General features: G+C 41.9%; 1 protein-coding gene across 3 annotated transcripts in view; it reads left to right on the top strand.

Annotated features, from left to right (window-relative positions):
• Positions 1–933: 933 nt before the first annotated feature.
• tmem245 (transmembrane protein 245) overlaps positions 934–19,160 on the top strand; it is a 252,025-nt gene continuing 233,798 nt past the window's right edge. For all 3 annotated transcript variants that reach the window (XM_018089411.2, XM_031903925.1, XM_012953820.3), the window contains exon 1: positions 934–1,785. In XM_018089411.2, the coding sequence (XP_017944900.1) occupies positions 1,144–1,785 (642 nt within the window). In that variant the 5' untranslated portion in view covers positions 934–1,143. The remainder of the gene's footprint in view (positions 1,786–19,160) is intronic.

Below are 19,160 nucleotides of genomic sequence, written 5' to 3'. Positions count from 1 at the left end.
CAATACCTTGGGTAGACTTTAAAAATATCTCTATATCTCCCTTACAGAAATCATCCCCACTGTGGACAGTAACACAAAACATACATTCATCATCATATGAAAAAAACTCTATAATATTACATCACCTAAAAATTTGGACCTCTACAAAGTCCAAAATATTAACACACAACACCTACAGCAACTTACAACCCCTGATAGGGAACCTGGATTTTCCACCAGGGTTACTCCTAAAAATTTCTCTAAACTTTTAAATCTCATTACTCCCCGAGGACTGAAATACTACACTAGAATATTTAAAAGAAAATGTAAAAAGTATTTCCCCCTGCATAAGTATCAGAGAAACAGCATATAAGCTTCTATCGGGTGGTATGTTATACCAGTTCAAAAAAATAAGTTTATACCTTCTTTTTCAATAGTCAGAACAAATTGACGTCAAAATTTATAGCAGCTGCACACTGGGTGATTGCTTTGAACTGGCTTGCTCCACATTTAGCTATTTCTCAATTAAAAACTAGATTGGATTATATTCATATAATGCATTACGTCTCTACTACATCTGGAAATTTGGGACCCCTGGACATCATTTAAAGTACAAAAACATCAACCTACATCGGATACAAATTATACTCCTTGATTTTTTGTTTGTTATATGTTATATTATGTAAACTATGTTATTGCAACACAACTCTTTTCCTCACTTAAGCATCCAGTTGTAGTAATAATTACCATCACCAATGATGTTATCAATCAATAACATCATTGGTGAAAAAAAATGGATACATAAAGAGATTATAAAAAAAAGTAGTTTTTGGCAGAGAGCCCAAAAAAGTTAACAAGCTTATGCCTGCACTTACATACAATTGTAACTAATAAGCTAATAAAGTAAAATCGCTGAAAAAAGAAGGCGGAAGCCGGAGGGCGGAAATCCGAAGGAGTAATGAATGAGGAAGGGAGGAGGCGCCAAAACGGATGTATAAGTCACCATTGTCACAAGATGTGAGCAGACTCCTGTGGGTAAGATGAAGGTGTGAGACGTGCATTTTATAAGTGGTGATCGACTTAAAAGGGAAAGCGGATACTAAGACGATGTCCTAAAATGGCCACCGTACGTACACCATAGGCACATACGTAAAACCCTAAGACATGGCTGATGAGGAAAGAAGTTGTGCCCGATCTTTCAGCCATTCACCAACCCGCAAAGATTGCCCTTACCGACAATGCCAAACTGAGCACAATTTTCCTTCCCCTATTTCCTTCCCCGGGACTTCAAGTGCTTCGCAGCCGTCCGCCGCCCCATATGCAATTGGACAGCTCTCCCTATCCCAAGCGCTGCCCCTCCGATTTGACCGTAATATAAAACAGGCATTTTATAATACCGGAGCCCTACTCTTCGCAGCCGGGTGTTGCGGGGCAGCAGTTCTTGTTTACTTCATACTGGAGGCATTCCTTCGGCCTTTGCTATGGGCCGCGCTCTGTGGGACCTTCCTGCATCCTTTCAAAACTTCACTGACCGGCGTGGGTCGTCGCTGGTTGATCCGCCTGCAGCGTCAGGGTTCACCAATTTTTCTGGCAACATTTTTGCTGCCCGTCAGCTTCGCAAACCAAAGCCTGGAGGCGCTGGGAGAGCAAGTGACTCGCAGACTTAGGGTGCTAGTGCTACTTCTGGCTGGTGCACCCATTCTCTACTGCATCTATCTGGCTGCCAGTCACCTGGGCGTGCAGGAATTCCTGGGAAATATCTGTGGCTTGATCTGTGGGGCCCTAGACTGCTTCAGCTCACAGTGGGTATGTGGGGTACAGGCTGCCTCTAGGGCAGCGACAGATGGGGAGATTAGTCGCCCTGCAACAAATCTTGGTTGCTGCGGGCGTCTGAGTAAATCTGTAATTAAATACTCTATTTTTATGAACTACTGACGAGTTATTGGGTCCCTAAATTTATGCAGTTAAAATAACTAAAGCTATAACTTGTATAACTTTCATATGACAGTGCAGAACAGGGGCAGGAAGGATATTAAACTTAGAGCAAACTCCACTGACTGTTAATTAGCTATGTCTCATCATTCTAAATTAGGCTAGTGTGTATAACAATTTTGGGTACAGGGTCATTTTCTTGGGGAGGCAATAAATGTTTTATTGGTTTATATGGTGGGTGGTCCCCTTTTATATGGTGGATTGTCTGTTGAACTGTTATTATTCTTAGTAGTACAGTTATAATGCTTCAAACCACTGTAGGACAGGTACTTAGGAATGGGATACATAAAAACAAGACTTATAGGCAGATTTATCAAAGTTTGAAACTTTATCTCACCACAGAAAAACTCACTTTCTATTTATTCTTATGGTATCTTTAGAAGCATTAATCAGTGAGTAAAAGTTATAGTTTACTATTTGATAAATACACTTCTAAAAATCCAATAGAAATGAGTGGTTAACTTTTATAAATTGACTCCTTAATCTTTCAGAAATACAAACATACAAATGCAACATTTCCTTATAACAGCTGGTTGTAGAAGCAAATTGTACAGCCATAAGAACAATAAAACAAGAAAAAAAAATCTAGTGTGGAGCTTAATTGGTTTTAAATTAACCAAACCCGCACCAATATGTATTAAATTAGTGCATATATACAATCAAGGAGCCTCCTTCCTCTATCTAATCCCATATAGTGTTATAAGTATATCTGATAAGAGAGTTGGCGCTCTCAACAAACACAAAACCAAATCTTAATTTGTGCTTAAAAATAATCAATTTTTATATTTTCTCCATGATAAAACAATTCAAAAATGATAATTTACAAAAGTTTGATGATATAATTAAAAATATGAAGACATGATCAGAAGTTTAAAAATATATTTTGACATATTTACAGATCAAAGGGAGGCGCACATAGAAGTAGTTAAATTGATGAGAGTACAAACAAATTGCTCTCTGATTCCAAGCGCTCACTAGATGATATTGTGATAAATAAATTAAATAAATAAAAGTTTCACTATAACTTTGCTGCCCTTATTAGTTAGATTTCCATAACAAAAGCAGTGATACTAATCATGCACGTTCGTTTGTCTCCACTTCTACCAATATGTAAAATATCCCACAAGTGGAATGGGGTGCGTTCCTAATTGGGGTTAAAGTTAGCCCTTAACTATTGGAAAGGTACCGATGCCCTTCAAAAATTTTTAAAAATCTCTAAAAACCCCCCTAGTTCTTTAATTAGGTTATCAGTTGTCCCGGCCGGGAACTTACACATACTTGCACACTTGCTGTAGTTCCTGGCCGGGAAAACCACGCAAGATTTAGTGGAGAACCCCCCCAAGGCTCCTGATATTAATTACACTTAGGATTAGTGACAGGTTGATAGATGAGTTTTCTTCATGTTCCACTAACATTTTAGGAGTTATCCAGTAACAGTGTTCCTTTAAAGTTAGACTTACTAGAGCACAACACTCAGGTGTCAACCCTGGGAGTTGTTATCTCGGGTGCTTGGTGGGATGCTGAGGGAAGTCAGTACTGCGTGTGCATGTGTGGGGGTAATTGACATTATGTGCATGCAAAAAGCGCCAAATGATGTCACTAACTTTAACTGCGCATGGGCAGTTCGCAACCGGGGTACTGTTAATCGTGTTGGGAGACCAGGAGCGTGGGCGGGAATCGGGTTGACACCTCTGAACACTGCTTGACGGAATAGTAATTTGCTCACGTGTGTTGCATGATTGCATCAAAATCAGTGTTCGTTTAAATATGTGCTAAAAAATGTGCTTTTACTTTTTATTACATAAAAAATTGATTTGAATGGAGGCCCTATTTTAGAAAGGTTAGGAAAAAAAGGTGTACAGCATCAACTGTATTCAATCTAACCTATACAGGAGGGTAGACACTTAAAGGCTTCATAAATAAGTTTGTATTTTTTTTTATAGAATAACATTTGACTTTGAATACATGTTTAAAAGCTGAGGCATTTACATTAAGCCAGCTTCCTTTTACATGAATTTCGTATCTATCTGTTATGGGTGTATTGTTTATAAAAGTGCATACATTTCAGTTATACAAGAATTTACTGCAAAATAGTGTTACAAAGCCTTGGAGTGCTATTAAACTTGCATTGAAATCGTCATAGTTAATACAGTTGCTTAAGAACTTGTGTGTCTTAATCTGACCATACATGGGGTGATATAAGCTACCAACTTGACCCCTTTAGATCCAGTTTACATACAGTGGCTTGCAAAAGTATTCGGCCCCCTTGAACTTTTCCACATTTTGTCACATTACAGCCACAAACATGAATCAATTTTATTGGAATTCCACGTGAAAGACCAATATAAAGTGGTGTACACGTGAGAAGTGGAACGAAAATCATACACGATTCCAAACATTTTTTACAAAGAAATAACTGCAAAGGGGGGTGTGCGTAATTATTCAGCCCCCTTTGGTCTGAGTGCAGTCAGTTGCCCATAGACATTGCCTGATGAGTGCTAATGACTAAATAGAGTGCACCTGTGTGTAATCTAATGTCAGTACAAATACAGCTGCTCTGTGACGGCCTCAGAGGTTGTCTAAGAGAATATTGGGAGCAACAACACCATGAAGTCCAAAGAACACACCAGACAGGTCAGGGATAAAGTTATTGAGAAATGTAAAGCAGGCTTCGGCTACAAAAAGATTTCCAAAGCCTTGAACATCCCATGGAGCACTGTTCAAGCGATCATTCAGAAATGGAAGGAGTATGGCACAACTGTAAACCTACCAAGACAAGGCCGTCCACCTAAACTCACAGGCCGAACAAGGAGAGCGCTGATCAGAAATGCAGCCAAGAGGCCCATGGTGACTCTGGACGAGCTGCAGAGATCTACAGCTCAGGTGGGGGAATCTGTCAATAGGACAACTATTAGTTGTGCACTGCACAAAGTTGGCCTTTATGGAAGAGTGGCAAGAAGAAAGCCATTGTTAACAGAAAACCATAAGAAGTCCCATTTGCAGTTTGCCACAAGCCATGTGGGGGACACAGCAAACATGTGGAAGAAGGTGCTCTGGTCAGATGAGACCAAAATGGAACTTTTTGGCCAAAATGCAAAACGCTATGTGTGGCGGAAAACTAACACTGCACATCACTCTGAACACACTATCCCTACTGTCAAATATGGTGGTGGCAGCATCATGCTCTGGGGGTGCTTCTCTTCAGCAGGGACAGGGAAGCTGGTCAGAGTTGATGGGAAGATGGATGGAGCCAAATACAGGGCAATCTTGGAAGAAAACCTCTTGGAGTCTGGAAAAGACTTGAGACTGGGGCGGAGGTTCACCTTCCAGCAGGACAACGACCCTAAACATAAAGCCAGGGCAACAATGGAATGGTTTAAAACAAAACATATCCATGTGTTAGAATGGCCCAGTCACAGTCCAGATCTAAATCCAATCGAGAATCTGTGGCAGGATCTGAAAACTGCTGTTCACAAACGCTGTCCATCTAATCTGACTGAGCTGGAGCTGTTTTGCAAAGAAGAATGGGCACGGACTTCAGTCTCTAGATGTGCAAAGCTGCTAGAGACATACCCTAAAAGACTGGCAGCTGTAATTGCAGCAAAAGGTGGTTCTACAAAGTATTGACTCAGGGGGCTGAATAATTACGCACACCCCACTTTGCAGTTATTTATTTGTAAAAAATGTTTGGAATCATGTATGATTTTCGTTCCACTTCTCACGTGTACACCACTTTGTTTTGGTCTTTCACGTGGAATTCCAATAAAATTGATTCATTGGCTGTAATGTGACAAAATGTGGAAAAGTTCAACGGGGCCGAATACTTTTGCAAGCCACTGTATGTTACAAACCACCCAAGTGAGGAGTATGAAACCCAGCTACTATTACAAATAGAAGACAAGGCTTTACTGGGTTAAATTGTTTTTATATGGGACTTCATTTATCCAGATGCTGGAGTAATATAGTCAAAACAAAGCTAGCAGGTTTGTAAATAAACTTTTTATTTCAGGTTGTTCAAGAACCTACCAGGAATTATTTTTTAGGACCTAGTAATAACTAATAATACTAAACTCATCTCTAGCATTTGTCTGGGTGAGCACTTAGGGAATAGTGATCATAACATAGTCAAGGTTCAAGTTTTAAGTTTTATTGTCATATACAATAAATACCATAATGACATTTTTTGACCCGTGCTCCTCCCAACTTTACATAGACAAAAAAAAATACAAATATTAAATATGATAAAACTGCAATAAAGGTACAAGTATTTACAATAAAAAAATGCAATGAAATATTTGAAATTGTGCAGTGAGGATTTAAAGTGGCTTTGCTTAAAGTTCATTGTGAAGAGTCCAGTAGTTATGGGGAGTGTGTGTTGGTGTGTGCAGAATGTCAGCAGTTCAGAAGCCTGATGGCTTGTGGGTAGAAACTGTCTCTGTATCTGCTGGTGTGGGACTGGATGCTCCTGTACCGGCTGCCTGATGGTAGGAGCGTGAAAAGGCTGTGGCTGGGGTCAAAGAGGATCCGCTGAATCTTCCTCCTACAGTGCTGTCTGTAAGAGGTCCTTCATGGCTGGCAGTTCAATCCTGGTGATGCGCTGTGCTGATCTCACCACCCTCTGCAGAGCTTTTGCAACACAAAATGAAACAAAAAAAGAGGATGTTTACCTTGAGACAATAGTCTGAATATGATGACCCCCTGTCAGAAAAAATCATTTTTGTAATTCATCTTTATTATACGAAATGTTTCGTTTTGAAGCTACAGAGCAGAATCAGCTTTGCTAAAACTCATGGATCTGCTCTGTGCTTTATGTCGGTCTCTTTAAAGTTAAATATGTATGAATGACAACATTTTTTTCTAACAGGGGCTGCTAAAATTCTGACAATTGTCTGAAGGTAAACATCCCCTTATCAGAGAAATATCAGACAGTTGGTGGATGAAAGCAAGGAAAAAGCTGAGATTGTGAACTGTTATTTTTCTTCTGTTTATACAACCGAGGAACCAGCTAATGAAGGTTTCCTTTTTAATAGACCCAGGGCTAGTTATATAACTAGTAATGCATTGGTCACTTAGGAGGAACTTCAAAAGAGACTTACATAGTTACATAGGGTTAAAAAAAAGGCCAGAGTCCATCAAGTTCAACCCTTCCAAGTAAACCCAGCACACACAACCTGTACTTACCAATCTATACTATTGCATGCATAAACTATATATATATATATATATATATATATATATATATACAAGCACTACTACTAACTGTAGATATTAGTATCACAATAGCCTTGGATACTATGCTTGTTCAAAAACTCATCCAGGCCCCTCTTAAAGGCATTAACAGAATCTGCCATTACCGCATCACTGGAAAGGGCATTCCACAACCTCACTGCCCTCACCGTGAAAAACCACCTACCCTGCTTCAAATGGAAGCTCCGTTCCTCTAATCTAAAGGGGTGGCCTCTGGTGCGTTGATCACTTTTATGGGAAAACACAACACCCCCTATCCGCCTATAATCCCCTCTAATGTACTTTTACAGAGTAATCATGTCCCCTCGCAAGCGCCTCTTTTCCAGAGAAAACAACCCCAACCTCGACAGTCTAACCTCATAGCTTAAATCTTCCATCCCCTTTAACCAGTTTAGTTGCACGTCTCTGCACTCTCTCCAGCTTATTAATATCCTTCTTAAAGGACAATGAAAGGTTAATAGAAATTAAAAGTAAGTCTAAAGGCATTCTTTTTAAGTACTTACTGCATATTTAAATTCCCAGATCTCTGCTTGCTTCTCTGAGATATGGTGCTTGCAGCCTACAGCAGTGTGAAGACTACAGTGACATCACTGAAATCTCTCTTCCCTTCCTATTCTCTGAGCATGTGTGTAACTTGATCCTGTCTCCTGTTCTGAGCTACACATGCCCACCAGCCAATCAGAAGCGGATCTGGCAGGGGGGGGGGAGGGAATGAAACACATGTGCAGTATGAAGCAAGGAGGGAAAGGAAGGGAGAATACCTTTTTAGAGATGGCTGCCTGTTCTACAAAATGTGAAGTGTGACTGAGTAAATATTTGAATAGGTGAGCCAAAAGTGTGGCGTTTTTACTAAACAATAGGAGGACTATTGGGCAGTATGCTTTTTAAAATTTGACTTGCATTCTTCTTTAAGGACTGGAGCCTAAAACTGCACCGCATTCTCAAAGTGAGGCCTTACCAGGGACCTATAAAGAGACAAAATTATGTTATCATCCCTTGAGTCAATGCTCTTTTTTTATACAAGACAGCACTTTATTTGCTTTAGTAGCCACAGAATGACACTGCCTGGAATTAGACAACTTTACAAAAACCCCTAGATCCTTCTCACCTTCTGTGAGATACTAGGGTTGATTCACTAAAGTGCGATAACGCTTATCGCCTGCTTTTTTGCATTAAAATTGACGCACAAAAAAACGCGTGATTTGCTAAAGTATTATCGCATGGGTTAAGTCACATCATGTGCGTTAAATAGCATGTGTTAATTTTGCCGCATTGCGTTAATTCTCGCGCAGAAATAATACTAACACATGATTAACAAACACTTAGACGCGCTAAATATAGCATTAGTCTATGCGAAAATTAACACCTACTTGGGGCAGGCGGTAATTATAGAAGAGTACAGTTCTTGAGCTTTTGGCAATACAATATGGACTTTGCAGTGGGATTTATTCAAGTATGTGTTGGCCCTAGAGTGTGTAGCCTCCAGTTTGCAGGGAAATTTTCAAAAAAAGTAGTTTTACGAACGTAATGCTGTGTATGGCTAATATGGCGTGCGCACGAAACGTAGCGCACGTGCATTAACTAGCATGCCGACAAGTAGCGCGTTGCATTAATTAGCGCGTGTTGCGTCAAATACCGCATGACTTCGCGACTTAAATCACGGAACCAGCATTGCGTCTAAATTAAGGCACATATCCTTTTAGTAAATCGTGCATTAAGATGCGAAAAATTTGAAGCTTTAAAATGTTAATGTATGCTATAAATAGTGCTAATTTTAACGCACTTTAGTGAATCAGCCGCCCTGTATCAAACGCTTTAGAAAAGCCCAAGTAGATGATATCAACTGCCATTCCAGCATCGAGGTTCCTACTCGCCTCCTCATAAAAGGCGACTCAATTAGTCTGGCAAGATCTGTTATGCATAAAACCATGCTGGCACAAACTTATAGTATTGTAAACTGCAATGTAGTAAAGTACCCTACCCCTTATTACCCCTTCCAAAAGCTTTCCTACTACTGATGTCAGACTAACAGGCCTATAGTTTTCAGGCTGAGAATGGGATCCCTTTTTTTTTTTTTAAAATAACGGCACCACATTAGCAATTTGCCAGTCTCTCGACACCATGCCAGACCTCAACGAATCCTGAAAAATTAAGTGAAGAGGCTTGGCAATCACAGCGCTAAGCTCATGAACATGTAAAGATAAACAGAGGTTGGGGGGGCGTGGCCAGCAACTCCATGTGAGAAGTCGCACTTTGTGTGAGCTCCGCTTCCAGGGCCTGCATATCCTGATATAACTATACCCCAGCGAACCACCACGGACCCTCATCACAAACACTGGGAAGTGCTACCCCAGAGGAACCTGATGGGTCAGAATAAAGCACAAAAAAGAACCTCAGAAGCGGCCGCAAGGCTGGAGAAATTCTCTCGAGACAACAAGAAAGGACAAGATGGCGACCAAAGAGCAGGCCCGGAGATCGCTACGCCTGAGACCAGTAAAGAGCATGAGCAGAAACCACCTACACTGCTGGATGTGATTGCAGAAATCAAATCCACCAAAGAGGTCTGCAGTACGCTAATAAATGCTAAAACTGACGAAATTAAACTAGATCTATCCATAATCCGACAAGACTTCCAACGCCTGAGGGAGCGCACTACAGCCGCAGAGCAGCGCCTTAGTGATCTGGAAGATGTCTGCGCCCCAGTACAGCGAACGATGCAGAACCTCGGCAAAGATCTGCAAAGCTGCCTTGCAAAACTTACGCTTAGTCGGCTTCCCGGAGAGAGTCGAGGGCACAGCACCGGAGGAATTCATCACATCGTGGCTCCTAAGTAACTTCAACAGGAATAAACTGTCTGGAGCCTTTGCTGTGGAACGGGCCCATCGAGTGCCGGCGAAACCCCCGCCTCCCGGTGCACCGCCGAGACCTCTTCTGGCGCGTATACTGAACACGATCGACAGGGACTCCGTACTGCGTATGGCAAGGGAGAAGAGTACCCTGCAATTTCAAGCCAGCAAAATCTCCATATACGCTGACTTTTCCTCTGAGGTGCAAAAGCTGCGTGCCAAATTCCAGGACGCCAAGCGGAGACTCCAGGCAGAGAATATCCAGTATGCCATGTTCTATCCAGCACGTCTCCGAGTAACAGCCAACGGCACCAACCTGTTCTTCACCTCGCCGCAGGAGCTGAACCACTGGCTCGACTCGAGAAACAACGCACCCTAACAGCCTGCCATCGCAGATCCGAACACGCTTGCGAGCCCAGCCGACCAGTTCACTTAGTTCTTTGGTACTACCTTCCTTGGTCTCCGAACCACCACTACCTCACGACCTGATTGATCTCCACACTATGAACGCGTAACTATGCATACTATGAACAATATGACTACACTAAATTTTTTTTTCTCTGAAATGCCTTTATAGCTATGAGTAATATTGCTGGGGTACATAATGTCCCCAAACCCTGGTTGGGGAGCCCACAGGAGGATCAGCCCTAACTCACCCCTCACGGCCCTTAACGGCCAGGCTGTATAGCCATCCCCCCAAGACCATACACGATACTGCGCCGCTCAGAGCACTAAGCTAAGCCGGCCGCAGGTGATAACCGAGGGTTTTGGTTACTGTTGGGTATAATTCCACCTTGGTTCCAAATGGTGGAAAGGGAGGGTCAGGGCAAGTTAAGAGCCGTTGCGCAATCCAAGTTTTTGTTTTCTGTTAAGTGTTGTAAATGCTCAGGGGAAAACAGCAAGCCGATACTGGTCCAACTACAGGAGGGTAGGACTCCAGAAATGCTCGTTGGCTCACCGCACCAACAGTTAACTAATGGCGGTTAATGTTATTTCTTGGAATGTGCGGGGCCTTAATAACCCCATTAAGCGCAAGCTAGTATTAGATTACTTAAAGTGTAACAATGTGCATATCGCCCTCCTGCAAGAAACTCACCTGGTAGGCAGCAAAACAATGGCGCTTAAGCGCCCCTGGATAGGGTGGGCATACCACTCCTCCTACTCAGTATACTCAGCTGGAGTGTCCATTTTAATACACCAGCAGGTTCCCTTTAAGCTAGAAAACCTAAGCATTGACCAAAAAGGTCAATTCATTTTCCTCCACTGCAAAATCAGGCAGCACGAGCTAGTTATAGCGAACGTCTATATACCCCCTCCCTACTCAGATAACTGTGTTAAGATGTGGGCGGATTACTCCGCAAAGCACCCGCATGCCCTGAATTTACTAGCTGGGGACTTTAACACGGTCCTCACCCCAGACGTTGATCGCCTACGGAGAGTAGGATCAAGCACTGTAGAACCTGCTAGCAATCTCGGGTACCTAATGGAGGAATTATCCATGACAGAGGTATGGAGGCACCAACATCCCCATGAAAAGCAGTTCTCCTGCTTCTCGGCCTCTCACCTGCTATTATCGAGACTAGATATGATGTTTGCCAATGCAAGTCTTCTCCCCAAAATAACATAAACCAAGTACTTGCCCAAGGGGATATCTGACCATGCACCAATGCTGACTGTCGTATCAATTATTAACCCCCCAGCAGCTACCCGATGGTCAATAAACCCAGTCTGGTTCCACATACTTAGAAACCAAACTGAGTTGGATGAGGAAATCCTTGAGTTTTTCCAAGCAAATAATGGAACTGCTGACACCCTAACGCTATGGGAAACTTTTAAAGCATATGTCAGAGGTACTCTGAACTCCCACATTAGGGCCCATAAAAGAAGAACAAGGGCGGCAGTGGTAGAGACAGAGAGCAAAATAGAGCTAATGGAACGTCAGGCCACTCAAAACCCGACAGAAAGCAACCTAAAATTATTACATCAGTGGCAAGAAATATACGCCAAACAGCAATGGGAGATATCCCAGCACAAGCTCTTCTTTTCTAAAATTAACACCTTTGTCCATGGGGAAAGGGCGGGCAAGCTGCTGGCATACATGGTAAAAAACCAATCTAGCCCACCTGCAATAACTACACTAAAAGACAGTAATGGCCAGGCCCAGTCTGACCCTGAGATGGTTTAAAGATATAGTATCCTCATTCTATAAAGACCTATACTCTTCTAAACTTCTAGCCTCACAAGAGAGTATTAAAAGCTACTTGGCAGCCCTAAAGCTACCAAAGCTGAATCAAGACTATATAAAACCTTCCTCGAAATGCCCATCACAACAGAGGAAATTGCAGATGCTATAGACTCTTTTCCCTTAGGGAAAGCCCCGGGGGCCGATGGAATCCCGATAGAGCTCTATAAAAGGCACTCCAAAACTCTCTCCCCAATACTCCAAAAAGTATATGCAGAAGCCCTGCGGGTGGGTACTCTCCCCCCCTCAATGTATGAAGCTGCGATAGCTCTTCTGGCTAAACCGGGTAAGGACCCCCAGCTGAGTGAATCCTACCGCCCAATCTCGCTGCTGACGGCAGACGTTAAAATCCTAGCTAAAACATTGGCCAAGAGGCTGGCACAGGTGGTAAAATACTTGGTAGGGGAAGACCAAACAGGATTTATCCCTGAGAAAACGACTGCACTTAACCTGAGAAGGTTATTTCTAAATATGTCAATAACACACACAAACAGTAATACCAGGGCAGTGGCTGCGTTAGACATTGCAAAAGCGTTTGACACGGTAGAGTGGCCATTTCTATGGGAAGTCTTAAGTGCAAACGGTATTGGCCCAAACTTTATAGCATATGTCAAGCTCCTATATAGCAAGCCCACCGCAGCACTAAGGGTGAACTCAATTCACTGAGGTCATGGTGCTGAGAGGGTGAATTGCTAATGTGGTGCCACTATTTAAAAGGGATTCTTAGCCAGAAAACTATAGGCCTGACATCAGCAGTAGGAAAACTTTTGGAAGGGGTAATAAGGGATAAGATACTTGAATATATTACAAATCACAATACTATGAGTTTGTACCAGCATGGTTTTATGTGTGTAACATCTTTTGTGAGGAGGTGAGCAGGAACCTCAACTTTGGGATGGCAGTAGATGTGATCTACTTGGACTTTGCTAAACCATTTGATACAATACCACATAGAAGGTTGTTGATAAAATTAATAGGTATGCACCAAACTCCCAAATCATTGGGTTTGGATTTGGGCAAATACAGAACCAGCTTGCGAGCGCAAAATGCAATGGCACAAGCAGATTTGGTTTGGCTCAGATTCCGCTGAATCTTGAATGGAATCCAGGATTATTTGTATCCTTAAAATTAAGGAATATATCACACAGCCAGAGCGGAAAAGCACCCCACTAATCTCGCTTTTCACAACATCTGAAGCGGGGACCCGACAATTTGCACCACAAGAAGCCCTTGGGCTCACCGCAATTGTCTCCTTTCCCCCGGAAGCCCGCGGCCCGATAGCCGAGCCGACCCGCCAAGCCAGCGACGGCCATCTTATATCACGCGACTGGAAGCCGCATCAAAAGAGAAACCCCACACATCACTGCCTCCGGGCTACCCGAGAGACCACAGAGACTGACATCAGCGACGGTGCAGAGACGTTGAAGCCCCTTGCCTGGAAATACCAATAACCAAAGCAGCGCCCCAAGTGCAAGCAACCACCTAGATGCTTCCTGCACTATTTGGCGCCCAAACCATCCGACCAGGCCCCAATCAAATCAAGTAAGCAACCACTCTCCCACCCGAAGTGGAAGCTCAATAACCCGCTCCATAAGAGGCCCCTAGGCTTACCTTAACTACCATCTCCCTCCAAAAACTCTAGGTCCGGTAGCCTAACTGGCCTGACTCATCTCCGGCAATCACCTTGCAATACACTCCCATCTACTGCGCCACAAGGGGAATACCCCTACTCCACCATTATATCTACACAGGAGGGGATTAAAAGGAGTAGCGCCTACAACAGACCATTACCCTGTATAATAATAAAAACCAACGGGAGAGGGTAAGGATTCATACCATCCTACCCCCACCCCCCATACTACCCACAAGACCTTTGGGTAAAGTAAGATACCTTCAGGGGGCTATATTAATCCTCACATTCCAGGACAAAGACCCTGGTCTCAAAAACTTGCTTGTTAAGCCTAACAGCACCAATAAACAATACAGGTGCAAACTCAGCAACTTAACCAATCACCTACCTACTGACCATTGCACCCTAACCAAATACATAACAAGGCAATACAGTGCCCCCTGCACCAAACAGAACCTCATCTCAAAAGTGGCGACACTTTGCCAAATACCACGTACATGACAACTACGCAACTGACTACATACTCAGTCAGAACCAAAGAATACAAGTTGCAGCAACCAACCCACAGACTCTACTGATGCAAAAACCTCTATAACTCTATTCTCACCCATCTTAGCTACGTGACCTCTACGGCACCTCCTATAACGCTTCAAACAGAACTCCAACTCAGAAGTGGTAACATCTGATTAAACGTCACCTATGTAGCATCCATGTAACTGTCGTGAACATACATGAATGTAACGTGGGACAGACTTCTAGACAACTCAGGTACAGCCCCCACACAAACCACGGACAAAGCCAAACACCTAAAAGCATTATGCAAACACATAGACATTTATGACTCCTTTCGGTATATGAATCCCACCTCAAAAGACTATACATTTTTCTCGGGTGTCCACAAGACCTTCTCTCGCATAGACTACATCTTCACCTCTCAATCCCTCTTGCCCCACATACAAAAAACCGAAATCAAAGATATAATAATCTCAGACCATGCCCCAATCTCCTTACATATACAAAATCCCCAGCCACAACCCCGATCCTTTAACTGGCGATTCCCCTCATACCTCACACACAGCGAAGATTTTAAACAATATGTCAAGACCTCCTTAGCCAACTACATAGACGATAACCTAATTTGTTATGGGCAGCTGCAAAACCAGTCCTCAGGGGGCAAATCACCGCGTACCTGGTATACCGCAGAAAACAATTCAACACCAAATACATGACCCTTCAACAGGAACTTTCTCAAGCCTACATACAACTGAAAAACCATAATAATAAAGAAACCCAAAACAAATATAAAGAGATAAAGAATCTCTTTGACACACTACTTACTGAGAAAGCACAATTAAGTCTAGACTACAAACGCAACAAATACTTTAGATGGGGCAATAAAACAGGCAAACTACTGGCAAGCATAACGAAAAAACAAAACCCACAATGGCCTCAGCGCGGAATTTTACAAAATCCTTGCCCCAGAACTAACTCCATTACTTCTAGATTTATACAACAATACATTACAAGGCCTCCCACTCTGGCCAGAAGCCAATGAAGCCAGAATAATTCTCCTCTCAAAAAAAGATAGAGATCCAACCAACCCACAATCATACCGCCCCATCTCACTCCTAAACCAAGATCTCAAAATCCTCACAAAAATCATGGCAGACAGACTACAACAAATCCTGCCCAGAATCCTATCTCCCTGCCAATTAGGCTTCACAAAAGGACACCATTCGGTTAAGGCGACACGACAAATCTTAGCCTTAATCTACCAACACAACATAGAAAAACGCAAACATGGAATCTTAGTAAACCTAGATGCAGAAAAAGCATTCGATAGAATATTCCATGCCCATTTATTGAGAATACTTAAATTCCAACATTTTGGCCACCAACTATTAAAACTATTTCGAGCCCTATACTCTACCCCAACTGCCTTTCTCACGATTAACAACCTCAACTCAGACCAGTTCTACATAAAAAAAGGCACCAGACAAGGCTGTCCCCTCTCCCCGCTATTTTTTAACCTAGCACTTGACCCCCTACTCAGACACCTCAGACAAAACCCACTATTCCAGGGATTCACAACAAAACACTCATGCCATAAAATCGTAGCTTTTGCAGATGACATTTTATTATTCATAGGCAACCCCAAACAAGACATCCCAATAATCCTTGAGACTATCAATAGATATACAACCTTTACAGGCCTAAAAATTAACTATGACAAATCAGAAGCCATAAAGCTAAGGCACACAACCACCTCTGACTGGACACATAACTTCCCCTTCAAAAAAGCCCAAAATCATATCACATACCTGGGGATCAAATTCACAGACCACCATGCTGATACATACAAACTGAATATTACCCAAACCATTCTAGATCTCCAACATGAACTAAATAAATGGAAAACAGCAACCCTAACCTTCCTAGGTAGAGCATATCTCATAAAAATGATATATTTCCCCATACTACTGTATAAAATCCAGATGCTGCCCTATTACCTCAAACAAAAAGATCTCAAACTAGCAAATAAGATATTCCGAGAATTTATATGGACAAATAAAAGATCCAGAATTGCCATGTACAAACTCCAACAAATGAAAACCAATGGGGGCATCAATTTCCCAAATTTACACAATTATAATGTGGCCGCCCTCCTACGTCATGTTGGAGACTGGATTTACAACACCAACACATATAGCAACTTAGAACTGGAACATACCCTCATGGAAGCAACAAACCTCAACTTTCTCCTCCACCTTTCACCAAACGAACTAACAACCAACCAAAAAAACAACCCACTATTCATTCATACCTATAAAGCCTGGCACACAATTAGGCATAAACACAAAACCACCAAAAATCTCTCCTTATATCTACCCTGGACAGGAAACACAAACTTCCCTAGCGGCCTAATGACCAACACTTTTGCAAAATGGAAACAAGAAGGACTTCACTGCATCAGAGACATACTTAACAGAAAACTTTCTCTTATGACATTCACAGAAGCAACCACTAAATTTCCTTTTCTCCAAACCCAACACTTCCACTTTATACAAGCCACACACTATGCGAGAGAGGTCTTGAGACAACTAACAGAACAAGATCTTTCTAGCCCTGTGAATCATATATGGAAAGGAGCCAACACCCACCACTCCACAGCATCTATCCATAGAATTATCAGACTAAACCCAAATGACATACATAAAGATACATCTTTAAAGAAATGGATAGATACCATTCCGAACGCTGATGAACAGCATATCTTAAAACTCCACCTACATGCAATGAGATTAACACCCTCCAGCCAATACCAGATTATGACCCTACAACCATTAAACCAATCTTACCTTACCCCATCACGGAGATTTAAAATGGGACAACTGGACAACCCCAAATGCCTGAGATGCAAAAAAGACGAAGGCTCACTAACCCACTGCATCTGGCAAACCCCTGTGGACGCGGATATACGACTATTGGCACCAACTGACAAAAAAAAAATTTGTACCAGATATCGAATGGGCCTTTTTCAGTAAAATAAAAGGGGGACGACAGATCACCAAACCCGACAGAGCACTAGCAGGGAAATTAGCCGCAGCAACCAGAAAAGCCATACTCCAGGAGTGGCTATCAGTCACACCACCATCCATAAATCTCGTCAAAAGCAAATTACACTTTCTCTTCCACATGGATTGGCTTGAGGCATCAACCAACAAAACAATTCACACACACAGTTTTTTCGACACATGGACAACCTACATCTTGAACCTCCCCCCAGACGTTAGGCAGCTGACAGTTGACACATTTAAGAATACCATATGGTATGACCACGAGAGTCTCAGAGGCACTAATCCTCTACTACCATCTCTACCATGACGACTCCAAGATGAGTTATCGCTGCCTCCCAGGATCCACAACATAAAGGAAACAGGTACCTCAAATAACCCTCCTCAGAACCGGTGAACTGAAATGTATATAGTTCATGTTGATTTTACCTGAAGCTCTATAACATATTTTGTTTTTTTTATTTGCCAATCGGACCTCCCACAATATCTTATTTTTGGTAACTTGGCTCACCTAAGTGTGAAACAGCCAACTACCCACTATGCATATATCTACGTACCTACAACAAATTAATCAACATAATTGTCTTAAACCACAAGAGCACTAAACACCCATGTATAATGATATGTCTTGACTTCTGTAAAAGATAAAATCCTGCATATGTGGAATCCGATTGTTATATACAAAATACAAATAAAAACAATCTAAAAAAAAAATAAAAATTAAGGAATATAGGCCTGGAACATAATATTTGTACCGGAATACAGAACTGGCTGAAGGATAGATTACGACTTCCGGAAAACCCCAGGTCCTGAGCATTTTGGATAATGGGTGTCATACCTGTTCCTGCAGCTCTGGTTGTTCAAATACTAATAGTAAGACTGCAAGCATCCATTTCTTCTCCTCCTTTAATTGACTTTGGCTCTTGGCTAACTGAACAACTAGCTTGGGTTAAAAAACTACCAAAATCTGTCAAGTTCAGCTCCTCCAGAGGAACCCCAATGGACATATATATATATATATATATATATATATATGTCAATATAATATATATATGTCAATATAATATATATATAGGTTGGTAACAGTGTATAAGTGCTTGAGAGAGGGTCAGCACTTACAGGACTTATATAAACAAATTATTTTTATTAAAGAGGAGACTTTAAAAAAAAAGTACAATTTGTTTATATAAGTCCTGTGAGTGCTGACCTTCTCTCAAGCACCTTCAACATTATTTGGACCTGCACCCAGGCAACAGCAACTTATCTATACGTGAGTGCCGGCATTTACTTGGAAGTTTATATATATATATATATATATATATATATATATATATATAATATAGATGAGGGTAATGAAGAAGCCGCTCTCACAGGACTTATGTGCAAAATAAAAGTTGTTTTAATGAAGAGATGAACTGACGTTTCGGCTGACCCTCAGCCTTTCTCAAAGTTACAACACACAGTGATTACAAACCTTAAATACTACAACCGACGGGAAAATACAAACGCTTGGATGTGACATAACACTCTCACATAGTCACACATCAGTCAAATGTTGATACGCCCATCTCAATAAATAAACAAATCACGAAACCTAAGTAATAGCCCATACACTAATACAAATAATCCAAATAAAAAATAAAGACACT

The sequence above is a fragment of the Xenopus tropicalis genome, chromosome 6, assembly GCF_000004195.4.
Source record: "Xenopus tropicalis strain Nigerian chromosome 6, UCB_Xtro_10.0, whole genome shotgun sequence".
NCBI classification, from domain to species: domain Eukaryota; kingdom Metazoa; phylum Chordata; class Amphibia; order Anura; family Pipidae; genus Xenopus; species Xenopus tropicalis.
Note: the sequence above shows the minus strand (reverse complement) of the source record. Positions and strands in the feature narration are given on the sequence as shown.